Genomic DNA, 27,311 nt, shown 5'->3' with positions numbered 1-27,311 from the left:
CATTAAAATGAACGACATGTTAGATCATAGCTGAAGTTAGGAGAAAAATACGAGAAACGGACCCTCCGTTTAGAATCCCAACAAATTTTAAGCTCTTCTTTCCACTGCTGCAAGCTGCACCCGAGCCACTCCCATCCTTTCTCTTCATGATGGATTTAAGAGGGCCTGTACCTTCCATTGGAAACATTCAAGTCAAGTCAGTCAGCACTGAAGTGAAATGCATACACAACAATACACAACAACAATAATAACAACAATAATAATAATAATAATAAAAAGTTCTTCATTAAACAAGTGACTTCTGTTAAAATGCTTATCATCATTACTCACCCTCTGCAGATACCGACTGTTCTTGATTATCTTGTGGGTCAGTGCTAAGAGGATTTTCCCACTGGACACCAGTGCTGACCCACGTCACAGGGGTCTTTTCCTTTGAATCTTCCACAGACTCTGTCTGACTGCTTTGATCGGTTTTTAACACCGGAAAGTCTGCATCTGAAACCCCTACTCCTACAGAGGATTTCAAACAAAGTTCAGTTGCCACAAAAGCATCAGTTGTCTCTGGTTTTACGAGCGTCCCTCTTTCTAACAAGATCTTGGATGTCCTCTCCAACTCTTTAGCCTTTAGCGCATCCAGGTGTTGACTGGTCTGGGTTAAGCGTGTCTCCAGACCCTTGATGGACTCTTGCTGAAATCTGATGGTCTGCTGCAGGTTGTCCATTTCTCGCTCAGTCTCACTTGACAGCCCGAGCAAAGATTCCATCACCCAGACAGCGGCGTCCTCAGTCTGAACTTCAGCCTGGATTTCTTCATCATGCGTAGTTACTGCCTCTGTCTCCATACCCACATGGCAGACATCAACAGCAGCTTCTACAGCTGCATTTTTGGCATCCTGTCGACTGTAAACCACCACCGCCTCGAGGGGGATATCATCACCGACAGCTATAGAGTTTCTCTCTGGACTTTGCCTAGACTTCAGCTCTTGACCAGGACAGCCAGGACTCAATGACGACGATGACAAGCGTGCAGGTTCAACCGTGCTTGCTACCACCTCAGCGGAGCTCTGTGCTTTAGCTAAAGCAGCAAGTTCATCTGTTTTATTTTGAAGGGCCAGAAGCAGTCGGTCCTTTTCGCTGCGGAGCATGGCCACCTCTCTCTCCAAGGCTGGAACTCCCTTCACTTTCTCCTCCATCTCTTTAAGCTGCCTCAGAGCTGCAGCCATCTGCTCTCGCACCGTCTGGAGCTGAACCGGAGGAATTGAAGACGTTCCAGAGTTGGAAGCCGGGGTGCTCCTCCCAGAGTTCTGAGGGCTGATTCTGGTCCAGCCAGCGGTAGGGGGATTCTGCGCAGCAGTTGAAATCTGTAGCAGGTGACCATCTGTAGACAACTGGGAGGACACAGATAAGTTGCCAACAGATCCTCCATCTTTAGTGCTCACCTTAGGAAGGTCCAAGAGAGGCGAGCCTAAACCATTCGGGAACAGACCCTGTTCCTGCTGCAGCCGACGGCTTGTTTCCAGCAGTGTTCTTTCCACCCTGGGGTTACGTGGTGGTGGCGGAGGTGGAATCTTTGACGCAGAGGGCAGCGCGGGACTGAACACTGACGTTGGTGAAAGTGGCTGGGACTTGGGACTGGGAGACGTGATGTGGCTTCGAGCAAGGGGCGGGGGAACAGGCCGCCCATCCTCGCTTGTTGACGATGCCAGAGACTCTGTAGACGTCCAGCCACTGGTGCGACCCCCCACGCTCCTCTGAGAGCCTCGGTCACTACGTGATGGTCTCCGAGGGCTCATGTGGGCCCGGCGGATGCTCTGGCCGCTCTCTATTTCTTCCACATACTTGAGGAAATCGAGATCCAGCTGGAATCCATATGGTGTCTGCACAGAATAGGATGCACCTTGATCCATTTCCTCCTGAGTGGCACAATGAAAAGGGGCACCCAAATCTGCAAGAAAGGTCATGATTATGAAGCAATATAGCATATCACCTTGACCTGTGATCTCTACAAACTGCTCCCAGTCTGTTAAGTTTCCAGTTCAAATAGTTCTTGACACGGGTCATGTGTGGCCAGAGTTAAATTATTTTGCTTATTTGAAGAGGATTTGCCTGGAAACAGTCAGCTGTCTAATAACCGGCATGCAGACTATTTGTACTAGGCTGTAGATCCTGTGGTCATCAGAAGATGTGAGTGGTACCAGCACTGTCCAGCAACAGTATATTTCTTTTATTTAACTGCTGTTACACAAAATATTCACTTCGCATATCCCACCTTAGAAGGCCAGCGCCCTTGATTCACCCTTGCTACAGCACCCCTGGAGCAGAGAGGGTTTAAGTGTCTTGCTCAGGGGTCACTTATTGGACTTGGGTATCAAACCCGCAACCCTGTAAACAATAATCCAGCACTCTTGACCACTAAGCCACTACTAATCCACTAAGATGAGGCCTTCTCAGACAGGGATCATGGCCCTGAAGACAAGTGGCGTTTGGAAGACAACACTGGACGCAAGACAGACCCGCAAGAGGACCATAACTCTATTTTATAACCTTTAACTGAAGTTTACAGGGCTAAACACTTACTTGGCAGCTTGGGGTTTATGTGCACAGATTGGGTCATGTTTTGGAACCTTCTGGTGCCCCTCCAGAAGTCAATTCAGGACCTGTGAAGAGAAGCGAAATGCTATTATAGAAATGCTATTATAGAAATGCTATGCTTTTAAATGTGTAGCATGTCATGAGTTTTCAGAGGTTTCTGAAATAATGCTGGGCCGGGGCAGAGAGATTCTGTGACAAACTGGAATCCGGGCACCGAAATGTGTGGGAGCTCACAGAGTGGCGAATCCTTCTGTAGTAAGTCAAGTAAGAAGGAGAGCAAGCAAACCTCCACTAAATGAGCCTGAACACAGTTGAAAACACTCCTTTCACTCGACTCGACTGTGCTCGCAGATATTAGGTTAAACGTGTGTGATTGGAGCCTCCGTGAGCGTGTGGATGCTCCTGGCTGCACATGAACGTTTATTGGACCATGTTGTTGCCACTCAGCCTGACTAAAGGGGCGTGTGCCAGTGGGAACGGATGTCAACGCATACCCTCTATTCACAGACTCTCTCAGCTGGTGCTTGGAGTTCCATAGACTTTTAAATGTGGTTGCTCCCAAAACCGTACGATTTTTCATCTCGAGAGACGATGCAGGAGCATTACAGAACCTTGCACGATAATGCATTACCAAGTTTGCCTCGAAAGGTTAATGTGGCATCCAGCCCTGCCGTGATCGGGTTTGAAGGATCCAGTTCAGTACAGCATGTAATTCTCCTTCAATAGTCACTAAAATAACCAATATAATCACAGCGCCACCTGCAGTAATCACCCGTGCATGACAAAACTGCAGAGAGCTTTGTTTTCCTGAAAGTTTATGTACATGCCTCATAAAAAGCCACTGTTAATCAATTCACTATTTAATATATTAATCAATTAATTCAGCCCGGTGGCTACGACACACTGCAGGGTACCCCCATTTTCTCACACACTCGCACCTATGTGGGTTATTTTACATATCCAGTTCTCATAACATGTTTTTGGGAGGTGGGAGGAAACCAGAGTAGCTGCAGGATATGAGGGGAACACAAACTCCTCACGAACAACAACCTCTGGCCCCTGGTGCCAGCCGTGATCGGGTTTGACGGAGTGATCGTATCGGCCTCAAAAATACTGATCGGTACTCTCTCCACTTATACACAGATTTGCCCACTCCTAACATGACCACTAGAGACTGTTCTGCAGGTCATAAAACAACAGCTACACCTTTCCTAAGGCTAATCTGGATGATGCAAGAATTTGCCACCGCAAACACCTGGCATTCCCATTACGGGGCCCCGCATTTCAGCAGAACAACATCCCAAAAAAGTTAATGTAAAAAAAGAACGAAGAAAGAAAACTATGAAGAAACATTTGCGACGGAGGTTCACGTATGTGTAGATACAAACAAGTGTGTTTTCAACAAGACGAAACCTTAACCCCAACCCCAATGTCAGCACTAAGCCCCTGTGGTGAGAAAGGGGCAATTAAAGGACTTCAACCACTAAAGCCCTATGCCTGTGATCTAGCAAAGAGCACCTTTAATATGTAGGCTGTGGCCAGTAAATAAAAAACAAACAAGCGCTGTTTCACGTGCTTTACACATATACATATTCCCTCAGCGCTAGTTTGTGTTTTAAAGGAACAAAGCTCTGTTTAACAGCCCTGGAAAGGGCCGGTCATGGAAATGCACTTAATACAGTTTAACACGCGTGCAGTCAGGAAAAACACAGATACAGAGGAAAGGGGGAGGGGGGGTGGCAAAAGCATGTTATGTGTGCAGATCTGTTTTTGCAGAGCCCTAGGCACATTCCACCGCACACTTCCCTCTCATATCCTACTAATGTGACCAGGCTTAGACTTGTAATTTGGGCACAGAGTGTAGGTGGATATGTATTTAAAAAAACAAAACAAATAGAGAAGAAAGAAACGTCAGTGGAAAGGTTGTGAGCCAAGCGATGAGACAGAGCGGAAGGCTGGTTAAAGTGTAGGAGGTACTGCTGGTGATCAGTAAGCAAAGGTTTATGAAACATTGTTAACTACTCCAGCTGATGTTACACCTAGCCAACATCAGCTGCAGTAGGTAACATCAGCCAGAGCAGTTAACATCTAGCCAACATCAGCTGCAGTAGGTAACATCAGCCAGAGCAGTTAACATCTAGCCAACATCAGCTGCAGTAGGTAACATCAGCCAGAGCAGTTAACATCTAGCCAACATCAGCTGCAGTAGGTAACATCAGCCAGAGCAGTTAACATCTAGCTAACATCAGCTGCAGTAGGTAATATTTGGCTAACATCTGCTAGACTAATTATCTAGATGTTACCTACTTTGGCGGATGTAAGCTAGAGGTCACCTAGTGCATCTGATGTTAGCTAAAGGTTACCTACTTTAACTGATGTTAGCTAGAGGTTAGCTAAAGGTTACCTACTATAACTGATGTTAGCTAGAGGTTACCTAGATGTTTGCTAGAGGTTCCATACTGCAGCTGATGTTAGCTAGATGTTACGTACTGCAGCTGATGTTAGCTAGAGGTCACCTACTGTAAATTATTTTAGCTAGATGTTATCTCAATGTTTGCTAGAGGTTAGCTGTTAGAACATAATCAAGTATGCATATCTCCTATGGTCAAAGCGTGCATACCTACGTTCAATATGTTAATTTATTCTTCAAATAAGCTAGACAAACTCTGCTCTGACAAAAACATACATTCAATTAAAAAGTTACAGTTAACTTAATTGAAGATTCTAATGCTTTGCCTGTTATCAGCTCAAGTGTTGTGAAAATCCACTGTCCATGTGAAAAATATTTGTTATTTTAAAAGCAGAGCAGCTGAGAAACACATAGAATAAACAAACAGAGTTCACTCAGATGCCTAATTTAATTAATTACAGCTCATTAACATTATTTTTTACCATTTTGTTATTTCCTGACATCAAAAACAGAAAGACCTTTGAAGTGCAGACCCAAACCTGCCAGTGCAGAGTGCACATGTTATTAATAACGTACTCCCATAATTACATTTGAATTCAAATGAAAACTAAAAATAACATTACATCTCCAGGGTTTAAGAACCTGTGGGGAAAAGGCCGGGTCTAACTCCAGGCGTGTCTGTTCATATTTAATGAGGCAAAGGGTTTTTTGCTACTTGTGCAGTATAATGAGGCGCATGATCCCACAAGGTGTTGTTAAAGCTCGGTGTGAGCACTCAGACATGCCCTAAAGAGGTCAGCTACATCAAGGCCTGCTTCAAATCAGTTAGTCATGCCTGACCATGATCCCACGTGTGAGCTTGTTTCCTGGACTGGCAGCTTGCTAAACTCCCTCATCTCCTTTTCTTTGAGCAGACGTATCACTGTGTTTACGAAGTCTGGTGATAAGTGCCTAATTACAGGGAGGAGAGAGGCGAGGGGGGGGGGGGGGGGGGTGCATTCCTGTCAGCCCCTGCCCCTCCATTCTTTTTGACAACATGTCACAAGGATGGAGGTTTCACACAAACAGAAAAATAGCTTAAATAGCTCGACTGGCACAGTTCTCTCTCCAGGACACTGCGAAACTACGAACAGAATTTTGAAGGAATACTTCAGTCCAACTCAAATACCAACAGGGCTGACAACAGGCCTGTATGAATGCAAACTAAAAATACTAAAGTGGTTAAAAAAAGGGGCCTATTTTAATGCCAAATCAAAAATACCCAAGATGCCTCAGAAAACTTCTCATAAAGACGACGTTCGCCTGGCTTGGACGAACAAAATGACGATATTGCAGAGAATTACAGACGTTGCAAATCGTCATAGGCTTCGTTCGTTGTATTGCAAACAGGACAACCAAGTGATCTCCCCATGTGACTGGTGCTAAGGATCCAGTTCAGTACAGCATGTAATTCTCCTTCAATAGTCACTAAAATAACCAATATAATCACAGCGCCACCTGCAGTAATCACCCGTGCATGACAAAACTGCAGAGAGCTTTGTTTTCCTGAAAGTTTACGTACATGCCTCATAAAAAGCCACTGTTAATCAATTCACTATTTAATATATTAATCAATTAATTCAGCCCGGTGGCTACGACACTGCAGGGTACCCCCATTTTCTCACACACTCGCACCTATGTGGGTTATTTTACATATCCAGTTCTCATAACATGTTTTTGGGAGGTGGGAGGAAACCAGAGTAGCTGCAGGATATGAGGGGAACACAAACTCCTCACGAACAACAACCTCTGGCCCCTGGTGCCACCCTGAAGCACCGTCCTAGATTAACAGCCAACAATAAGCCCATATTTTTAAATCACAGGTAAGAATACTTGCCTATATTAATGCAACAGTAAAAATATGAACATTTGCTTATAAGAGCGTATATTTTGCTTATATATGCTTATTAGCAAACAAACTAACAAAAAATGTTAAACACAACCCACATGGGTAGTTATGATCAGATTTTACAATGCAGCAGTATTAACAGCATTCATGGAACTGCCAAAAAGCATGTCCATTGTTTTGGTGTTAATAATCATGTAGACAAACAATATTTATTTAATTTGGTAGTTATGTAGTAGGTTTTATATTTTAGTTGTTTTGGCATTTTTACTGCAGAAACAAATATAGAAAATATTTAAATATTTTTTCAAATTTTTATTAGAAAAATCTGTATTTGTACTTTTAAATTCATTAAATGTAATGTTTTCTGTTATAGAAATGTGTTATAAGAAAAAAGGAAACCCATGACATTGTTGTTTATTTGTTGTGGTAATAAGATAAAATCGCAAAATACAATTTATAATATATACATTTTTTTATAATATACATTTTTGTAAACTATTTACAGATAAATAATTATATAAATAAATTAAGCAATGTATTTATACATCAGTCATTAAACTTTGGTCATTTAGTCTGACAAATGTTTTGTTTTTATACATTTGATTTCAGCTGATTTCAACAAATTAATTTTGATTTAATTTTAATAAATAAATTAGGCATCACTGGTTGTATGTACAAAAAAAGGAGAAAGCTTTTTGAGTTGTGTTCAATATTAAGGCTTGTTACAAATCATAACAGATGTTGAGGTGAAATTACACCAGAATTGAAATACGTCTTCATGTTTTTGGTCCCTTAGGAAGGCTTTACCAGAATACTAACCCCACCCTTTAGCTTCCACTGAATTTCTTAACAATGTTAGCCTTTTCTTGGTGAGGTATTACTCTATTTAGCAGCCGCCTCTGCTTCCATTCAGTCCATCAAACGTTCTGTAGGTAACAAATGTTAGACAAATATCCACCATTTTAAGTGGATTCTGATGCAGGGGGCTTCCAGGGCAGTCAGTCATTCTACTACACATATTCCCCTGGACTATTAGCAAAATGAGTCATGTTTTGAAAGTGTGACCTCATGTTCCTCCCCTCCCTTTTCCCCTAAAGGGAAGTAGCGGGCTTGTGTTCTGAATGAACAGTGTCAGCTTGACAATACGGGCTGAGACATGCGTCAAACGTGAAGGTTTAGGGCACTGACAGAGAATGACTGTAAGGAGAGTACACATGACTCTTTCATGTGCCCTCAGAAATGTGTGCATTCATACAGTCCACAGCCCGCAAGTACAGACAGGCTGCTTTCTATACGGCCCCGTGTTCTCATATTCTTCAACCTAGCTCTGCAACACATCTGCAGTTTCCTGAAGGGAAGCAGGTTTGATAACACCCTCAAGCCCCCGGGGACGCCCCCCATTGTCTTTCAGGACTGCGAGTGCCAGACCACTGATCAATGGACCACAAGCTGCTTCCTCAGAAGCAGAGGAGGGGGATACAAACAAGGAAATGAAGAACACAAATCAAAGTCGCATGCTTTCGCACCGTGGCATCAGCTGATGGCATAGTGCACCGCTTTGAACACGATGAGACGTATAATCACATTTCCACTCCATTAGTTACGGGATGTTTCATTTCATTTCATTAAATGATGCGCAATGTTCCATATTACACAATTTACTTCATTCATTTCAATCACAATGAAAGTTAACGCTGAGGAATAATGAACACTGTATTCTGCTTCTGGCTAGGGAATGGAGCAGTGTTTCAAAAAGTGTGTAAATCGTAATGTGTAAAGGGTTAGTTTGGTAAAAAGCCAAATGACTATGATTGATGCTTTTTTTTTGTTTACAACAGGATACTACTAGGCTTATGTTGCTAATATGTAATGGGTTTAGGCGGTCACCAATCTCATCTTGGTAAAATATAATAATAATAATTCATTAATAATAATTTGGTAGTTTAAGGAGTGCTTTGTATGGTGCAGCCAAATCTTTATCAAAATCAATTGTTTATCTGTTTCTCTCAAACAATTTTGTTTAGATTTTTTTAGATTTTTAATTAGAAAAGATATGTATTACTTATAATCAATGAAATGTCATGGTTTCCCTGTAAACTCTAAAAAAAAAAAAAATAAATAAATAAATAAATTAATTAAAAAAAAAGGCAAAAAAGCTAAAATGTTATGAATTATAAATAAAAAGAAAAACCTTAATGGCTGTAATGTGTTAATGGTAATGCAAAATTGCAAAATACAGTTTTGCGAAGTATATTGTTATGAATAATTTCAAACTACTGACAATTGTGTACAGATAAATTAGTACAGAATAAATTAGCACCATTCTAGAAAAACAAATTCACTGTATCAGTAATAGGAATCAGACATATGAAGATTTGATGCGTCTAAATGCCATTGCTAAAACATTGTTTTTTCTGATTGTTTTGAAATGTATTGGTGTAAAATGTTTATTTTTATATTTTTATTTATAGAGGACTGGTGCATATAGGGTGTTCTGAAATAACTTTTTATTAAACATTGTAAATAAAACTGAAAACTGGTGGGATCAATAGTGGTTTTGGACAGTAAATAAATAGCTAATCTTAGATAGACGTTAGACGTTATTTAAACATTTAAACTAAAATAGAAACTAGACCACTCATATAACATTCTGATGTGAGTGATATGAGTGTAGTGTAGTACTATTCTGTACTCAAAATAACCACATTTTGCAGCACATATTGTGCTGAGGTAAAAGTCATTCCACAAAACCACTGAAGATCTTAAAAGATCCAAAAGAATCTTGAGTAGGTAAAGCTCTCTACAATAAAGCTTTCACACAAAATCACTCCCAATTATACTATCTACACTGCAGATTTAGATTAAAATAAATAAATACATCAAAAACTAAAATGAAATAATAATAAGAAACCTGTATGATAAATCTAAACAACGTGAACTGGCAATTGTTTGAGTGCAGACATTCATTGCAGGCAAAACAAATCAGAAAGTGGCGCCAGCCAGCAATGCCCATGATAAGGTCAGGATCTTCACATGACCGACTAGGGGAACAACATTCGGGACTTAGTTCAGCATTTTAAAATCCACCAAAGGGTATGAAGCCTTAAATGAGGTCTTAAACTTTCGTTTTGGACAACTCAAATAACAAAAAAGCAGCTCGATTCTCAATGTAACACAAAGACACTTTGAACGGACATAATGGGCCATTATGCCACGTCCATGGCAAATTTTCTGAAGTCTCCTTGTTCTGTTCTCCAGTTCATTCCTCCCATTTACAGCTGGGGAGTAGAGTAGAAAAATGACTGAACAGGCTCTGCTTCCAGACGTCCTTGATAAATATTCACAGTACTCTTCAGTAAAAGTGCTGCTCGTAGTTACAGAGATGGGGGTAACAGCTTTTAATCTGCTGACCTTCCACAACTGAGGCAACATAGATGATACAATCTGCAAAACGCAAAAGACAATTTGCCAGCTTGAATAGAGTAAAGAAACAGAAACACCAGAGGGTCTTACATCACGAGGTTGATTTGGTGATAGATCATCAAAGCAGTGAGGTTATTTGTGACCACACACAACCTCAAGCACTCCAAGGCCTTTGAAAGTAGAATTTGAAACTCTGGAGGAACCTCTTAGAGTGCTTTGAACAACCTTTAATAAAAGAAAGAAAGAAAGAAAGAAAGAAAGAAAGAAAGAAAGAAGAAAAGGTTCATTGAAGGTTTCTTAAAGCACCTTAAGATGTTCTTCCACAGTTTAAAACTGAAGAACCTCCAAAAGTCCATCAAGGACCTTATACTTTTAACAGAGTAGAGAAAGAAGAAAATCAACACCAGGTATATCTCTGATATAAACAGAGATGGCACAATAATGCTTTCTCTAGCTATACTAAGGCTCTGATCCATGTAATCTTGCCCATTAAACTTTCCCTACTGTGCGGGTTCAGGTACTGTGCCTGTAAAAACATACTACCATGTGTGTGCAGTCAAATACAGTCACCCAGCTCTAAGCTATACTGAAAGACTGGAAGGTATCGACCCAGGCCTGTACTCTGTGATGATTAACCGATGTATGACGGTAAATACTGAGTTAAGGTGCCCTAAAAAAACTACTTTCCTTAAAATAGCTGATGAGTTCGGTACATAGTATTGCTCCAAAACCCCATAAGAGCCTCGACTCAAGCCCATAAAATGTACACAAACCCAGCTAACTCCATCCATGCTAGGCTAAAAGCCAACCCTAGTAGTACCTTCTACAACACCTTCAGTCAGGCATCAGGACAATGAGAAGACCCAGACACTATTCGGTAAGATATGGGAATAATTGCCAAAAAGTAAATCACAATGTTCTTGTTACAGTGCTAAGCAAAAACAATAGCTAAGCTATATGGCTACTCTGAGCCATTGGTTTGTGTGACTTTTGTAATTCCAGTACACCAATCAGAAAATGACCAAATGGACGATGAACGTACACTCCAACTTTTACTGAACTGAATAAATGGACCAACAGAAATGCTCTCCAACGTCTAGCAATAAAACTTAGGATGTTCCGATTCGATCTAGGCACATTTTAAAGGATCGGGTATCAACAATTTCAATCCTAATCCAGTTCAGAAACTTTGTTTTAACCACGGTGTTCAGAGTATCATCTGGTGTTCTCAAGCTACCAATAACGGACGTTACTGCCCAGGGGGCAGCAAGGAAGTGCGTTCTCAGAAGGCAAATAAAAGAACGTAGGTCGGTCATGATAATTACGTTTTCGCACAATATGTTTAAAAAGTCGTACTATTTGATTTTCCAGTCTGTTCTCTGTCGGAGGTGAGCTTGAGTCTGTGAGCAGACAGTGACATCCATCATGTAGTACGAGTGCAGTGCACACAATGACTGATACATCAATAATAGCACCTCCATACAAACAGAGCAGACCACGACAGGCAGTGGTGTAACCACTTTCTTTTTGGATGATACTTGAAGGAAGGAACTGGGAGCTGATTGGTCAAGGAGGTCAGTCAGACTGAATTATAAGATATTAAACACACTTTAAAAAAAAGTCTCTACTAAACTAAATCAACCAGTCCAGAATGTCTCATTGTATAAATAATACATTTCTATAAACACAAAGATCGGATCAGTACCTGCCGATACTCATTATGCATTAAGAGACTTCGATCAGATCAGGTGCAAAATAACCTGATGAGGATATCCCTAATTACAATCTTTATTACTTTGCATTCCATTGATAGTTAAATATATATTTTTTTTTTCCTGTAAAGTCGCCAATTTGAAGATGCGAGATGCCGCATGACAGCGGAGATGCACCATCTAGAAAACCTCTCAAAGACAAGGCTCAAATTGCTCAAACACTACAATACAACAACGATACCTTTTTAAGAATAGGATTTTTTTTGGACCAATCAGACTGTGTGGCATAAACAACAAGGGCATCCTACAACTGGAACAGAAGCCAAGGCATCAAGAACCCTCAAAACATGCAAAGTTAAAAACCTCACATAAACAGCACATTACATGCCAGGAGCTCCTGCTAGGTTTGCCAAAGGTTTGTCAAGGGGAAGTAATGCAGAACCTTCGTATTTGGCTTATCTACTAATAAGTCAACTAACATGGATTGAAAAGTGTAGTTTGTCAAACACAGGGGTATAAAATTACAGGCAAGACAGATAAACATCATGTTGGGCCTTATGATAGGACAGAAAAATGAAAACTAGAGTTTGTGTTACAAATAACAAAGTTGACTAGAGTGTGTTCTCCTGCTCCGTGCAGCGAAAGGAAGGGGAATTCCATGATCATCCCCACCCCCTTGATATTTTCCATACCATCCAGCTGTTCACAGTCGCACCAATGGCCACGTCTAGCTCCTCAAAAATGACTTAATACAGCTTTGGGACATGAAAGGCCGATAAACCCCAGGCCAGAGCGAGCGAACCAAGTGCCATCGTTTAGCAATTCTAGCTTCCTGTAAAAACAAACACACCAAAACAAAGCAAAGCAGAGGATTATGTTTTTGAGAGAGGTTAAATGGATTCTCGAGGCAGTGCAGATTCAATTAGAGCGCACTCTTCGTGAATTCTTGCCAGCTGCTTGATACGGATATATTTAGCGTGGCATGCTTCGTTCCCAGACATGCAATGCAGTCGCATGTGCTGGACTGACATTAAACAGCACAATTCAATAACGGCATGTTCTGATTGTCCATCAAGGGTAATAAGCCCACTCTTGAACTCTTGTACACTCTCGCTTGCGCACAAACAACTGAAAGTGTAAGCTGATACACACTGGAGCCTGATCCTAGCGCAAAGTCAGACTTTATATTCAGCAGAAGGCCTATAAACGTGCGAGGTAACATTCTTCCAATCTCTTCTCTCTAATTTATAGCAAACAATGCGGCAGGGGCTATTCTGGTTCTCTTTGGGGGAGAAAAAAAAAGTTGTAATTTTACGTAAGTAGAGGTTCTTACTCTCCTCAGTCAGAAAAAAAAATAAGCAAAGCGCATTTCTTTGAGGTAAAGTAACATGAAAGTCATTGTTCCAAAGCAAAATACAGATCATTTCCAAGCCTTTGAAATAGTGGAACATCAAAGGAACTGACAAAGCAGTCATCTGTGTAACGTCAAACTGTGCATGGGCCTACGCTCTGAACAGAAAGCATCCACAGAAGTATATACACACACACACACACACACACACACACACACACACACACACACAGTTGCATTAGTTATTGCAACAAGTGACATGTCAAGCCCTTAGGCATGACCTTCTATGGATGGATTTCCATGTGTAGAATCCCCTTTACCATAAGGTCATTAATGTCACACTATGGACAGCACCAGCTTACAAATTCTTTTTTGCCTTACTGTACCTGAAATGTGTGACATTCACTAACGATGCTAAACAATCTGTTTGTTGCGTTATTAAGTACTTTATTAAGTGGTTGTTCTATGCATAAATATTAAATGTGACTTTAGTTGGGGTAAAATATGCGCATACGCCTATTTACAACCCTGTTATTTTTCCTGAAAGAAATGAAGCAGGGTTGGAAATGTTTTTCCTTTCATGGGCTTGTAAAGATAAATAAATAAATACATAAATAAAACGGAGGCGCTCTGCTTCTATTAGCTGGCTTATGTCACAGAGACAGCTCACAGACACCTAGCCCAGCCTAGCTTTCAAGACCATAACTAAAACTTTGTGTGCTTGGCCAACGCAAGAGATTCTTGTAGGGTCTGGTAGGGTTACCTTTTAGCCCTGCACCCAGCTAGCACCAAGCTAGATTTCTCTCCCTGACTCTCTCTGTAATCGATCATGCACAGCTCCCCTTTTGCAGCTAGTGTTAGCTTTTAGCCTTACTTTTATTTTCTTTCCAAGTAGGCGTTGTGTTTAGCTTTGTAAAGGTTTCGCTAGTCTGCTAAGTGTTAGTGTAATTTATTTACTTACATTTTATTCTAAATACTGGCCTTTTTTACATCACTTTTCTTAATCAAATACAACATAAGTTTTTGACGTTCACCATCTCTTTCATGTACCAAAATCTCACTATTCAACTATGCCAAGGTAAACACAGTTGCCTTTTTGCTGGTTAACACCATATGCACTATATGGTCAAACATATTTGGACGCCTCTCTTCATTATTGCGAAGCGTCTAACCAAGAGGTGTATCAGGTGTGTGGCCTCCAAGCGCTAAAGCAAGTGTGAATTAAAATGTTATTAATTTATTAAAACAAACAAAACACCCAAACATCAACCAAACGCAAAGTTAATTGTCCACCACTCACTACACAGTTCTGAACTGCCTCTCGAAGCAACATCAGCACAAAAACTGTGGGTTTGAAGCTCTGTGGCCATGCGGCTGCACACATGCCTAAAATCACCATTGCCAAATGCTGGCCGGAGTGGCACTATGGAGCAGTGGAAGCTTGTTCGTTACTGTCTGACAGTCTGATGCGTGAATCTGGGTTCGAATGATACCTGTAGAAGCCAATAGCCACCTACCGGACTGCAAAGTGCCAACAGTTCAGTTTGGTAGAGGAGGGATAAAGGTCAGAGGCTGTTTTTATGGGTTTGGGCTCAGCTCCTTAGCTTCAGTTAAGCATAGTGTGAATGCTACAGCTGACAAAGACATGTAAGACAATTGCATGCTTCCAACTTTGTGGCAACCGTTTTGGGAAGGATCTTTCCTGTTCCAGCATGACTGTGCTCCTGTGCACAAAGCAAGGTCCATAAAGACATGGTTTGACAAGTCTGGTGTGGAGGAATTTCAGTAGCTTGCACAAAGCCCTGACCTCAGCCCCACTCAACACCTTTGGGAACTGGAACATTGATAGCAAGCCAGGCCTTCCCATCCGATATCAGACCTCATGAATGCTCTTCCGACTGAATGGGCACAGATTCCCATTGACATTGTAAAACGTTTCCCCAGATTAGTGAGATCTGGCATTTGTAGCAACAAGGGGAGGAGGGCAACACCCCATCAATGTGCTTGGTTTTGGAATGGGACGTTCCTCTAGAACATATAGGTGTAATGGCCTTGTATATGCATATGTTTGCCAATATAGTGAAACTAAAGTTTGACCCCAGATTTCTCCTGGAAACCTCATGTCAGTACATAGATTTGTTAAATCCCATCACCGGCACACTTGATTTTTTTTAGTATTGGGTAAGGACTACAAAACACACTCGGCTGCAATAAGGTGCGCTTTTGGAAATGGTTAAATAAAGACATTCCCATGAATACAGTGTGTATATATGGTGTTTTACTGAGTAAACAACGGCTAACTACCAGAAAAATAAGTAGTTCTTCACAATGCTGTTCATACCTCACATATTTAAGAAATTTATGCCAGTTAGTCTTCTCAACTGCACTAGCTCAAAGTGCCCTCTGTCTAGGAACTAGGATTAGAGTACCTGCTGACATGGTAGCACAATGTTTGCAGAGTTCGTACACAGCTTAGCACCAAATTTTGTTCCAGTACCACAGACTCTTCTCATACTGACCAATCACACCAGGACAATGATTCAGATTCAGCCTGTAATTCTTACCTTGTATATGAAAATATATAAAAAGATCAAATTCAAGTGGTACACTGGTAGACGAGCTGCGTGTACTGGTTGCAATTAAAAAGGCACATTTAATGGAGGCAATGTTGCCAATAAAGCACCCTTAAACACCCATGCAGACGTTGTAGCTTATATCCACATGTAAAATCCTGCATCAGTTGGAAAAGTGGAAAAACAAATCCTTGAATTAATCATTAAATCATATATCCAACACATTTAGGTAGGTTAGGTAGGTTCTAGCTTGCATGTGCTGTCTCATGTAGACCTCAGCTGAAAGAAAAAGAAAAAGCATGGACAGGAACCCAAATGCAATTAAGCCGCCCCTCACTGACACTTAAGGCAGGTCTTCTATGGGTATGGATAAAGGCTTCATTACAGGAGAGTGTAATTTCTAGCTCAGACGTTATCTTTAACTACACAACAAACACAAGTTATCACTTGTGTGTGGTTCCATTGAACTGGATTAGGGTTCCTGCTAACGTTAGCACAATGTTTGCAGACTTTGTAGACAGCTCATCGCCAAATTCTTTTACAGTACCTATAGACCCTTCTCACACTGACCCATCACACCGTGATATTGATTCAGATACAGCCTGTAATTCACAATTTGTATATAAAAATATAGATACACCACTACTGGAATTAAAAAAGGGTCACTGTTCAGAGTCGTGCTGGAATTCAACATGGTAGATTCTAGTTTGCATGTGCTGTCTCATGTAGACCTCAGCTGAAAGAAAAAAAAGCATGGACAGGAACCCAAATGCAATTAAGCCGTCACTCACTGACACTTAAGGAAGCTCTTCTATGGGTATGAATAAAGGCTTCACTACAGGAGAGTGTAATTTCCAGCTCAGACGGTATCTTTAACTACACAGCAGCCTTGCTGTGGAGACATATGCACGACATCTTGAGCAGCGCTTCAAGCAGGAAAAGGTGAAAACAAACAACTGGAAGGGGGATGCAAAGCTACGTGGAAACTGCATCTGGAACAAACTGGAAAAGTGGTTCCAGCAAAAGATACGAGGTATTTAGCCTGCTGTGCGAGTCTCTCGTTAAAATGACTAAAGCAGGTATGAGAACGAGCGGATAAAAGTGCTAAGAGGAAGCAGAAGCTTTGAATCGTAGTGTGCTGCAGTCACACAAAGTTAAAGTTTAAGAGTGATAATGGTTTACCACATTGACAACGACTCTGGGAAGGGTTACAACCAGTATGACAACTGTATCAGTCAGGGAGTGTTAACCCAAAGTGTTCCAAAATAATGAGATAAATCCAGCTAAAGAATGGCAAATATGGGCTAGTGATTATGAAGGACACATATACAGTTGCCATACAGGGTTCTTTGGAGCGGCAGAGTCATGAGGGAACCAAATTTCTTTATAGCATTTAGCAGACACTCTTATCCAGAGCGACTTACAAGGTTAGTCGTATTACAGAGGAGGGCCAATGTAGTGTTAGGAGTCTTGCCCAAGGACTCTTATTGGTGTAGCGCAGCATAGTCACCCAGAGCGGAAATCGAACCCTGGTCTCCCACATGGTGTTGTTGTAACTCAATGGCAGGTGGTGGTGTTATCTGTTGCGCCACACCAACCACCAAATTTGGTATCTGATCCTAGTATCGGATCGGTGCATTCCTAGTGTGCATTAGCACATCTGTCTCAACAATGGGTGCCACTGAAAGTAGCTGAATGCATTCATTAGAAGGGGTGTCCCCAAACATTTGGACATGTCGTAGTGCATGTCTGTAAATGAGATGCAAAGCCAGTGTGAAGAATGTGGTGGGACTTTCCACTAGTTTGTTGTTTTTTTTTCTACATTTCTACATAAATTTAATTGCTGAGATGTAAACAAAGTCGTTCGGAGTGGTTTGGCATGAAAATGGTTCATTGTAGAGAAGCTTACTGAATCAGATTTATGCACAATAGCGGTGACCGGGGTCAAAATGTCACAAATATAGCCATTTCTTTTTATTTACTATATAAAAACCATCTGTTTACCTACTAATCTTTTTTTCATATCAAGAAAATAAAAATATATATTGTTATAAAAATATTTTATTATTATACCCTGACCCAATAAAATGTGTGCATACTATTTTACAGCACTCTGGAGCCATCTCTCCATCAGAAAGGTCAACAGTGGTGGTGATCGGAACCAGGCATCTGAAAAGCACGGAAAGTTATTAAATTAAAAAGAGATCTGAGGTCTAAAATATGTGTAAACAAATCCAGCCCTAGTAGAGAGGTACATGGAGTGTTCTCAAAGATTTTTTTTCTCCATTAGATTCACTGGTCATTTCGGATAGTAAATAAAATAGGGATATTTGCTCTGTAAACACAGCGACCACCGCTTCCCATCACCACCACTGTAAAGCAAGCCTGAGTTGAAAGCTTTCCACCTTACAATCAACCATTTCACACCAAACCACTCGGAATAACCCTGCTAACAAATCAATCAAGGAGTTTGCTCAATAACAAGATTCCCAAAAATGAATGGAATTCCATTTAAATGCTTAGGATGTCTGTTTCTGATCACTGTTGTGGGGGGGGAATTCGGACAAACGGCAAAGCTCTCCAGAACAGAGCATTCTGGATCCCTTTCACATCAAAAACCTCTCAGAACTTAAACCTTTAAAGGACCCCCAGGTCATGTAAAGGTCCTACAGAGACACACACCCCACTCTTGCTTGTTTGTTTGCTTTTTAAAGTGTGTGTGTTTTCCACATTGGGGGGCAAAGTGAAGCTCAGATGGAAGTTCTTGGGACAGCTATCCTATCCCGTAAGGAAATGAAGGCAGTGTGTGTGTGTGTGAGAGAGAGAGAACGAGAGAGAGAGAGACACAGTGGCCCAGGCAGGGGAAGCGTCCATAAATAGAATCACGGGACGTGAAGCATGTGAAAGTTGACTGTTTAGGAGGCAAGTTCAATTTCCCAAGTGCAAGTCAACAACTTAACGTCATTTCGCCCTCTTTTGTGTCCTGTGGAAGACGTGTCATCCTGTTGTCTTTGGCCAGATCATCCCAGCCCTGGACAACGTCTCCATCCATTCAATGCTGCCTGTTGCCTGAAATCAGTTCAAGCCAGTCCAGACCACTGGGGTTTCTCTCAGTTTCATCATAGAGCAGAATGAGCTGGGTTCAAAGTTTAACAAAGAAGACTTATACATTATAAAATGAGCAGAAAAATAATACTAACAATCACTTACTCCATAAAACGCCTCAGTCTTCACTCTACTTTCCTGAAACCTGGGTTTAATATAGATAGCTAAAAACAGAAAACCTGGCATGGGCGTGTCTGGTCAGTCGCACTATCCTGGGGTCGCGTTGAGACAAAGGGAACCTTTCTTCACAAAAATGTCAACAAACAGATCAGCGCAAACCTGCTGTACTCTTAACTAAGAGCTCATACAGAAACACGGGGTGTGTGAGGTTTAAGAGCACAGCAGTTAAGCAGACTAACAGTTTTGGCAACGATTATGGGCCAGTTTGATACGGTCGTATCAACCCCGGCGTTAAAAAGTCCATCAGGATATTTTTGGGTCATTCCTCTCATACGAGGAGGAGGAGGAGGTGGCAGGAGCACCATCCAGGAGCCTGCTCAGCGACGCAGCTAGTAGCTAGTTAGCTAGTTAGTTAGCTAGTTAGCTAGCTAGTTAACAGTTAATACTGAAGAACAAACTTGGAAATAGGACGTTAAAAGTGCGCTTTTCTAGTCTGACAGTCGTACCGAAGTCCAGACAGTAAGCTCGCTCAATAAAGCATCGCTGAGAGCCGTTACTGTTAGCCAGCCAGCGCCAGTGGTGTTTTCAGGACTGCTCTCAGAAACGTTAGATATCTCTAACTAACGTTTGGGAGCAACCGACACTGAGACATCAGGTTAGCGACAGGCTCGCTCTCCCTGCGTCTCTCTTTCCCGTTGAAGGCAAGCAGAGAAAAACGAATAAACTTCTTACCATCTGGGCGAAGCCTTTCTCTGTCTAAAAGCAGGCAAAATTCGTGATGGCAAATTCCCCAAATGAGACCTGCAGTAACTCGCTTCGCTAACTTAGTGGCGGTGGAGCGCAACCTAGTGATTGACGGCGGGATGGTCCAATAGGGACGAGCGATTCCTGACCAATAGGAGACGGCGCGAGGTCGATGGGGCGGAGACAGTGTGCAGACCCACGTGGCGAGCAGGAAAGAGGATAAAATGATGGGAACCCCCTGCTAATAGGGGGCACGTTATTATAAGTCAATATAATATAACGGTCTACGCGACAATTTAGCACTTTACTGTCGACGATGTTACATTAGTAATATGTTTTTAAAAAAGTGATCGCATGTAAATATACTTTAGCCGAGCTTACAAATGACTAAACCGTAAACACAGCTAGAATAGCTCAGTTAGAGGAGTCTAGTCTTTACAAAGAAGGGTTAAGGGGTACAGGGACTGAAAGCTGAATCCATTTAAAAGTCCTAATTGAAAATAATTAATAATTATAATAATATGTATTATTATAATTATTATTATTATTAATAATAATAATAATAATAATAATACATTTATTATCAAAACCTATTTGTGTTTAAGTTGAAATACTATTGTATTTTATATAGTAGTAGCAGTAGTAGTAGAAATTAAACGTGTGTTTTGAATTCGTTGTTTTTGTAATGTCAAAAAGCCCCGCTCACTCATATTATCAGTGCTTGTGCACAGACTGCTTTCTGAAATCCAATCATAGCGGAGTTCATTTACATATATCATCTGTCTGAAAGAGGCAGTCACAAAAACAATTGGACAGATGCCCTTTGTGTTTTACATTGAATTTACATTTGGGTTCATTAATGTGATTTTTTAACGTTTACTATTTTACGTTTACTAACAAACAATAAAGAGCCTAAATTGCACTGTAGCATATTTAATGCTCAGATTACAGGGTCTACAGGACTAGTAGGACTGCCAGTATATACCAAAATATGTGTTGTAAGTATTAGATTTAATAATAATCTATATTAATTAATTATTTCATTAATTAATGCTTTAATAATAATCTATATTATTACTATTTCACTTCATATCAAATTGTTGTAGTACTTTAGTACTGTAATCTATCATTTACTGTGGTACTAAAATAAATGTAAAAAAATGCAATATTACTCATTTGTAACACAGCAGAAATGTATGAATGAAAGCGGCTGTGTGCTTCTGTTGATATGTGATGTTAAATAAATGTAATCGTTTATTTAATCATCAAAACCCCATCACTGTTTTATCATGTCAATCATATATCAATATTACATTTGTATGTATAACAAAATAACACAAAATAACTATATAAAACAATCATAACAGTAAACTGCTATTGTTTTACTATTTTTTTTCGTGTTATCTATACGATATACATATTTATTCTGGACTACGTTTCTTGTTTTAAAGTTACAAATAAATAAAAAACAAATAAGGGATTTTCGCGCGCGAAGCGGTAGAGGGCGCTAATTCCACCTCTCTCTTCGAAACCGCTTCACTGGTTCGGAGAAGAACTCCGCAGTTTCCGCCTCCAGCGCTTTTCAAGCCGGAGTCTCTGGCTGATCTCAGTTCAGTCTAATCGGACTGTCCGCTGTGGGAGCGGTTTGGCCCTCAAGACAGAGCTGATCCTGGGTCAGATTCTGCGGACAGCAGCTTTTTCACCTTGACAGCAGCCATGGCGTCTGCAACCAAGATTATTCAGAGGCTGAGGAACTTCTTATCTGGGGTAAGCGGCGACACCAGCTCATGTATGTGCTCAAATTCGGCATGTAGACAAACACGGTCAACGAGGGGCACTAAACAAGCAGATATTAGACCACACAAGTGTGTAAAGCTCAGTGTTTTCACCACGAAAGAAGACGGTAGCTTCCAGTGCTAACACTAGCTAGCTAGTGCTACTTTCCCTATAGCTATCTGCCTGTTCTCTTGTTTTGGATATCAGCTGAAAAGCATAGGCTTAGCCTTATCCCATCCCTACGTTGGTAGTTTTCTCTTTCAGATAGATGTGCAGGTAGCTCAAATAATGTTCATTATAATGAGTAAAATATCTAATGTTATGATTGTTCTCTCCACAGCAAGACCTGCAAGGAAAGCTTCAGCTACGTTACGATGAAATTGCACAAAGGTAGCTATCTAGCTAGCACCTATCAAGTTAATGTGTGTGTGTGTGTGTGTGTGTGTGTGTGTGTGTGTGCCTGCCTCAGACTCATGCATGTCTTTTCTCCAGCATGTAATTTGTACTGTTTATATAGTTAATGGAATAAGTCCATCCTTTTAACAGGCTTTAGTGTTGATCTATTGAAAGGAGGACTAAAGGAGTAGAATATGCATTAGCTATATAACTGCAGTTGCACCCAAAAGTCCTGGAAGTAACTGGCCTTGAAAGATTCAGAATAAACCTTTCTTTACTTTACATTTAGTTACTTAAATTAATTCATCAATATAATTGAGTTACATAGGAGGTAGGAGGTATTGCACATGCATGCAGTACACCAGGCGATATGCAAGGGCATCTACCAGTACAGGTGGCGGTCCACCTCAGAGAAGCTGAGATTGCATGAATAAATACATAAAATACAATGCAATGTAAGAGTAAAAATAATAAGTTATATAGCACACTATAATATTGTACAGTGGTAATGACAACACAACCGTATTCACCGTCAGTGTAGGTGCAGTGGGCAGCCATTGCTGTGTCGCCTGGGGAGCAGGGAGGGTGAAGGGCTTTGCTTAAGGGCTCAACAGTGGCAGCTTGCCAAGCCTGGATATGGAACCCACAACCCTGTCCTAAATAGTCCGGTGCTCTAACCCCTGAGCCGCCACCACTAGTCCGGTGCTCTAACCGCTGAGCCGCCACCACTAGTCCGGTTCTCTAACCCCTGAGCCGCCACCACTATTCCGGTGCTCCAACCGCTGAGCCACCACCACTATTCCGGTGCTCCAACCGCTGAGCCACCACCACTAGTCCGGTGCTCTAACCCCTGAGCCGCCACCACTAGTCCGGTGCTCTAACCGCTGAGCCGCCACCACTAGTACGGTGCTCTAACCAGCTGAGTGCCACCACTAGTCCGGTGCTCTAACCCCTGAGCCGCCACCACTAGTCCGGTGCTCTAACCCCTGAGCCGCCGCCACTAGTCCGGTGCTCTAACGGCTGAGCCGCCGCCACTAGTCCGGTGCTCTAACGGCTGAGCCGCCGCCACTAGTCCGGTGCTCTAACCCCTAACAATAATAGGGGTTAAAAAAGGATAATTAAAGACATTTTCACAATATGCAATATTTGTTGCAATACATATAATCACAGACTAAATGCTTCAGTATCAACAGATTCCTAAAAACTACTATCAAGATACTCTCCCGTACTGAGTACAGAGATTTTTGTTTAACATGTGCTGCACTTCATCTAATAATAACGTTATTTGTATTGAAACTTGCAGTTGCTCAGTTTTTATTAAGCACTGACAATATCCTTGATGCACTTAGAAAATGACATTGTGTAATCACGATAACAAAATTTATCATGATACGATAAAATATCGACATAATGCCCAGCCCGAGTTTTAATACAGTATATCATTGCTGTCATGCAAAAGCCCTTGTAGCTCCAAAATGACATTCTTACCTGAGAAGGATGTCAGTGCACATCACTGTAAAAAGATTTTTATTCTTCTGGAGCATTTCTGTTGGTTCTTTCATCATACAAGTTAAGACTCAATGGAAAAAACAGCTGCCAGATTCACATTACACCAAAAAAAGACAGCAGTAATTTACAAATGAGCAAGAATAAGTACAGTATATACAGATGAGCTTTAGAAACCCAACAGCCACTGTAGAGGCATTGATCGCTTGTGTGTCTGGATCATTTGCATATGGAATTTGTGGCATAATGCTTGCGTGTTAAGACGAGGACTGCCAAAAACCACCATATGCTGTTCTTGTGAGCTGTAGTACACAGGTGTGTAGCAAGGGTGAATAAGCACCTTTTGGAGGCTGTTGCTCATAATGCAAAACAGAAATAGCCATACAAACAAGGAACAGTAAGCACTGACAGCACTGACACATGCCGTCCAGAAATATCTGGTCGCTAATAAAATAATGGTCTGAGAACAGATATTGTTCCTTACCTTTATTAATAAATAAACAAAGTGCTTAACTGATTAAATTGTTTCAATCCAAATTCAGGAGATACATCTAATGAAGTCATCTGTCATATTGTCATGACCTTTCTAAATTAGCTTGAGCTTCAAGGTTCTTAGCCCTGCCGAGGCCTTTTGTAGTCAGAGGCCCCTAGGCACTGATCTGCTGGCCCAGTCAGTAATCCATCCCTGGCTCTTGGTATATAGCGCAATGTCTGTGTTTGCTCCATGGACGTTCAGCTTGTTGTTAGCATGCAAATGTTACTGCTAAATATTTCTGTCAGGCTCAAATAGTCTGTGCGTGCTGTTCATGATGAGAGGTGCCAGTTTGGCAGATGCCATGGTAGCATTTCATACTGACTCTTATTCCAGTCTTATCTGTTGTGGCAGTTCTTGGTGGCAAATGCCACTTCTTTGACATATGCCAATCATGAGATGCTACATTAGCTGTACAGTACTGTAGCACTTCTCCTAAGTGATTATATAAAATGTTGTTATTGTATGTGATGTCCTTTTATAATGGCAGAATGAAACACTGCATCGGAGGTATGGGAATCGTTTCAGCCAAGCTAATTTATTTCCACACATAAATTAGGATCTTAACATCATACAGAGTTACTTTTCTCCTTAAACGTTTTTGCTATATTTATTTGTTGTTTAAATGCCGTATAACAACAGTGACCTATGGAAACAGAACCGTTAACCTTGGGAATTGTCAAAGTGTACACACAAGAAACAGCACTTGTACATGTCAGTGGCCTATAAGCCATTAAGCAGTGAAAGCCCTCCATCAGAAGTGGCAAACTGGCCCTCATAAATGGCAGAATGTGACGCACATACCAGTACAAGCTAGCACGTGGCATCTGGCACCAGAGACTGGCACCTCTAATAAGGAGTGGATTGCAGGACAGTTATCTTGAGGGTTTCCAAGAATGGCAGAGTAAGGGTGGGTGATATGATAAAAATATTGTGTCACAGTTAGTGCTGTCAATGTTAACACGTAAATGCACAGGATAATCTGCAAACTTTAAAGAGTTAACCTTTTTTTTTTTTTTTTTTTTTTTTTTTTGTAACGCAAATTAATCATCTTACCAAGTTTGGCCCCAACTTTTTCCCGAAGGTCACTCTCTTTACCGAGCCTAGTGACGAAGTAGCGGTTTTATTCAGCGCTGTAAATGCAGAGTCGCTACTAGCTTGCTTAATCCAGCCCAGTGACTGATCCTTTAATTTAGCTTCTAGAAAGTTGTTGAAGCTTTTCCTCTGTTAAATCTTTTGTGTCTGTGCTTTGTGTTTAAAGCTAAAGTTCTCAAAACTACACACACACAACCACACTAACACAAAAGCAAATTCCTTTAGCCTGTTTATTAGGCATGCACACACACACATTGTTTTGTTCTCTCACCCAAAAATTCAAGAACAATCTAGCTAGCATTTTATTTCTGATGCATCTTAATTAATCACAGAATAATGTTGTGATTGATGCGATTAAACTTTTTAATAGATTGACCCCACTACGCACAAAATTAAAAGACATTTTCACAATACACAAAATTAATTGCAATACTTTGACAAGCAGATCCTGATGATAGCATGCTCAGAAAAAGCATATTGTGTAAGAAGGTGACAATTTATCACGATGCAATAAAATATATCACTTATTATATACATGGTTTTAAAAATGCCGAGTGCTGGCTGCAGTACAGGGGAATATTCCAGTGTCTCCAAAATGTAAGACACTAAGTGTTATTGCTACAATACTTGTCTAACACATTTCGCTTTGTTTTGGGACCAGGACTCAGCCACCTCCCAAACTTCCAGGTGGACCCAGCCATAAATTTGCCAACAACTACTATTGTACCAGAGATGGAAGACGAGAGGCTGTTCCACCAACTCTAATAATGTCTTCTCAAAAGGCCCTGGCTGCTGGCAGGTGAGTTATGCTCACTTTTCTTAAATCATCAACTAATCTCTCTCTCTCTCTCTCTCTCTCTCTCTCTCTCTCTGTCTGTCTGTCTGTCTGTCTGTCTGTCTGTCTGTCTGTCTGTCTGTCTGTCTGTCTGTCTGTCTGTCTGTCTGTCTGTCTGTCTGTCTGTCTGTCTGTCTGTCTCCCCCTCCCTGGGTGGTGTGCCCTGCTACAATTGACCCTAGTATGTTGAATGTAATTCTGTAGTCCTAATGGTTACAGACAGCCAGATAAGTGCTTTCCTTAGCCTTTCTTGCCTCAAAGTGATGAAGCACTTTAAGATGACCTGAATATTTTGTGTATTTTAACTCTTCTTTCACAGCAACGCACCAGAAAAGGCCAAATATCCAGTCCAGCCTGGACCCCAGCCGAAGGAGCTCCCATTGTCCAGCGACCAGCCATACCTTTAATCGCTCAGTTGGGGTATATTCAAGAAACCTTGTTAATAGATCTTGTCTTTAAATAAACTATGTGTACATACAGAAAGCTACATTTGATTGTGTAGTGTTGTGTTATTTGTTGGAATATTGTTTAAATGTTGACAGTATCCAGCACACTTAGTTTGGAATGAAAGATGGCTGTGTAAACAGTGGGCCTATTTCCAGAGATACTGGCATTAATTGTTCAGGAGTGTTTAAAAGGTTATCTCACGCTCAGGTAGTAATACATTAGCTTCCTTTAGAGCTTCCAGTCCATGGTCATGGTTTTAGAACTTGACCATGGACTGGTACTTTTTCAGCAGTACTTATTTGAAAAAGTACTTATTTATTATTTTTTAAATATAAATTGTTTAATTTAAGTCATTCAGATAAAACAGCTCCCCACTCCCATAGAACTTTGTGAAATGCCAAACCCAGTGGCAGTTCTGCGGGTAGAAACACCTTATTGATGAGAGAAGTCAATGACCAGACTGCTTTGGGCTGACAGAGAGGCTCTGTTGTTTAGGGAAACGCAACTCCGACTGGACAACATGTCAAACCTTGAGGTGATTCGTGTAGAAATCCACTTCTGTCAGAAAACAGCCGACGCTGCAGTGAGCACAAGCTCACCAAAACTGGACAGTTTAAGACCTGAAAAGTGTGGCCTTGTCTGATGAATCTCGATTTCTGCTGAGGCTCAGAGACGATAGGAGGCCGAATTGGAGGCAACCTGCCTTGTATTAGCAATCCAGGCTGGTGGAGGTTGTGTAACGGTGTGGGAAATCTATTATTTGACACGCTTTGAACCCATTAATACCAACCAATTGTTAATTGAACG

The 27,311-nt window shown here is 41.1% G+C and overlaps 2 protein-coding genes across 3 annotated transcripts in view; one reads left to right on the top strand and one right to left on the bottom strand.

The window, feature by feature from the left end:
• kank3 (KN motif and ankyrin repeat domains 3) overlaps positions 1 to 19,979 on the bottom strand; it is a 30,088-nt gene extending 10,109 nt beyond the window's left edge. Inside the window, exons 1-4 of one of the 2 annotated variants that reach the window (XM_072682258.1) lie at positions 19,906 to 19,979; positions 2,577 to 2,656; positions 331 to 1,944; positions 63 to 171 (exon numbers count right to left, since the gene is read on the bottom strand). In XM_072682258.1, the coding sequence (XP_072538359.1) occupies positions 63 to 171; positions 331 to 1,944; positions 2,577 to 2,613 (1,760 nt within the window). In that variant the 5' untranslated portion in view covers positions 2,614 to 2,656; positions 19,906 to 19,979. The remainder of the gene's footprint in view (positions 1 to 62; positions 172 to 330; positions 1,945 to 2,576; positions 2,657 to 19,905) is intronic. The other variant, XM_072682259.1, reaches the window with a different exon arrangement.
• Positions 19,980 to 21,588: 1,609 nt separating this feature from the next.
• Positions 21,589 to 26,544, top strand: ndufa7 (NADH:ubiquinone oxidoreductase subunit A7). Its single transcript, XM_072682257.1, has 4 exons — positions 21,589 to 21,684; positions 22,034 to 22,083; positions 25,884 to 26,021; positions 26,377 to 26,544. Exons 1-4 carry the CDS (start codon positions 21,634 to 21,636, stop codon positions 26,462 to 26,464), a joined length of 327 nt encoding a protein of 108 aa, XP_072538358.1. The 5' UTR covers positions 21,589 to 21,633; the 3' UTR covers positions 26,465 to 26,544.
• The last annotated feature ends 767 nt before the right edge of the window (positions 26,545 to 27,311 follow it).

Source organism: Salminus brasiliensis, chromosome 6 (assembly GCF_030463535.1).
Source record: "Salminus brasiliensis chromosome 6, fSalBra1.hap2, whole genome shotgun sequence".
Taxonomy (NCBI): domain Eukaryota; kingdom Metazoa; phylum Chordata; class Actinopteri; order Characiformes; family Bryconidae; genus Salminus; species Salminus brasiliensis.
Note: the sequence above shows the minus strand (reverse complement) of the source record. Positions and strands in the feature narration are given on the sequence as shown.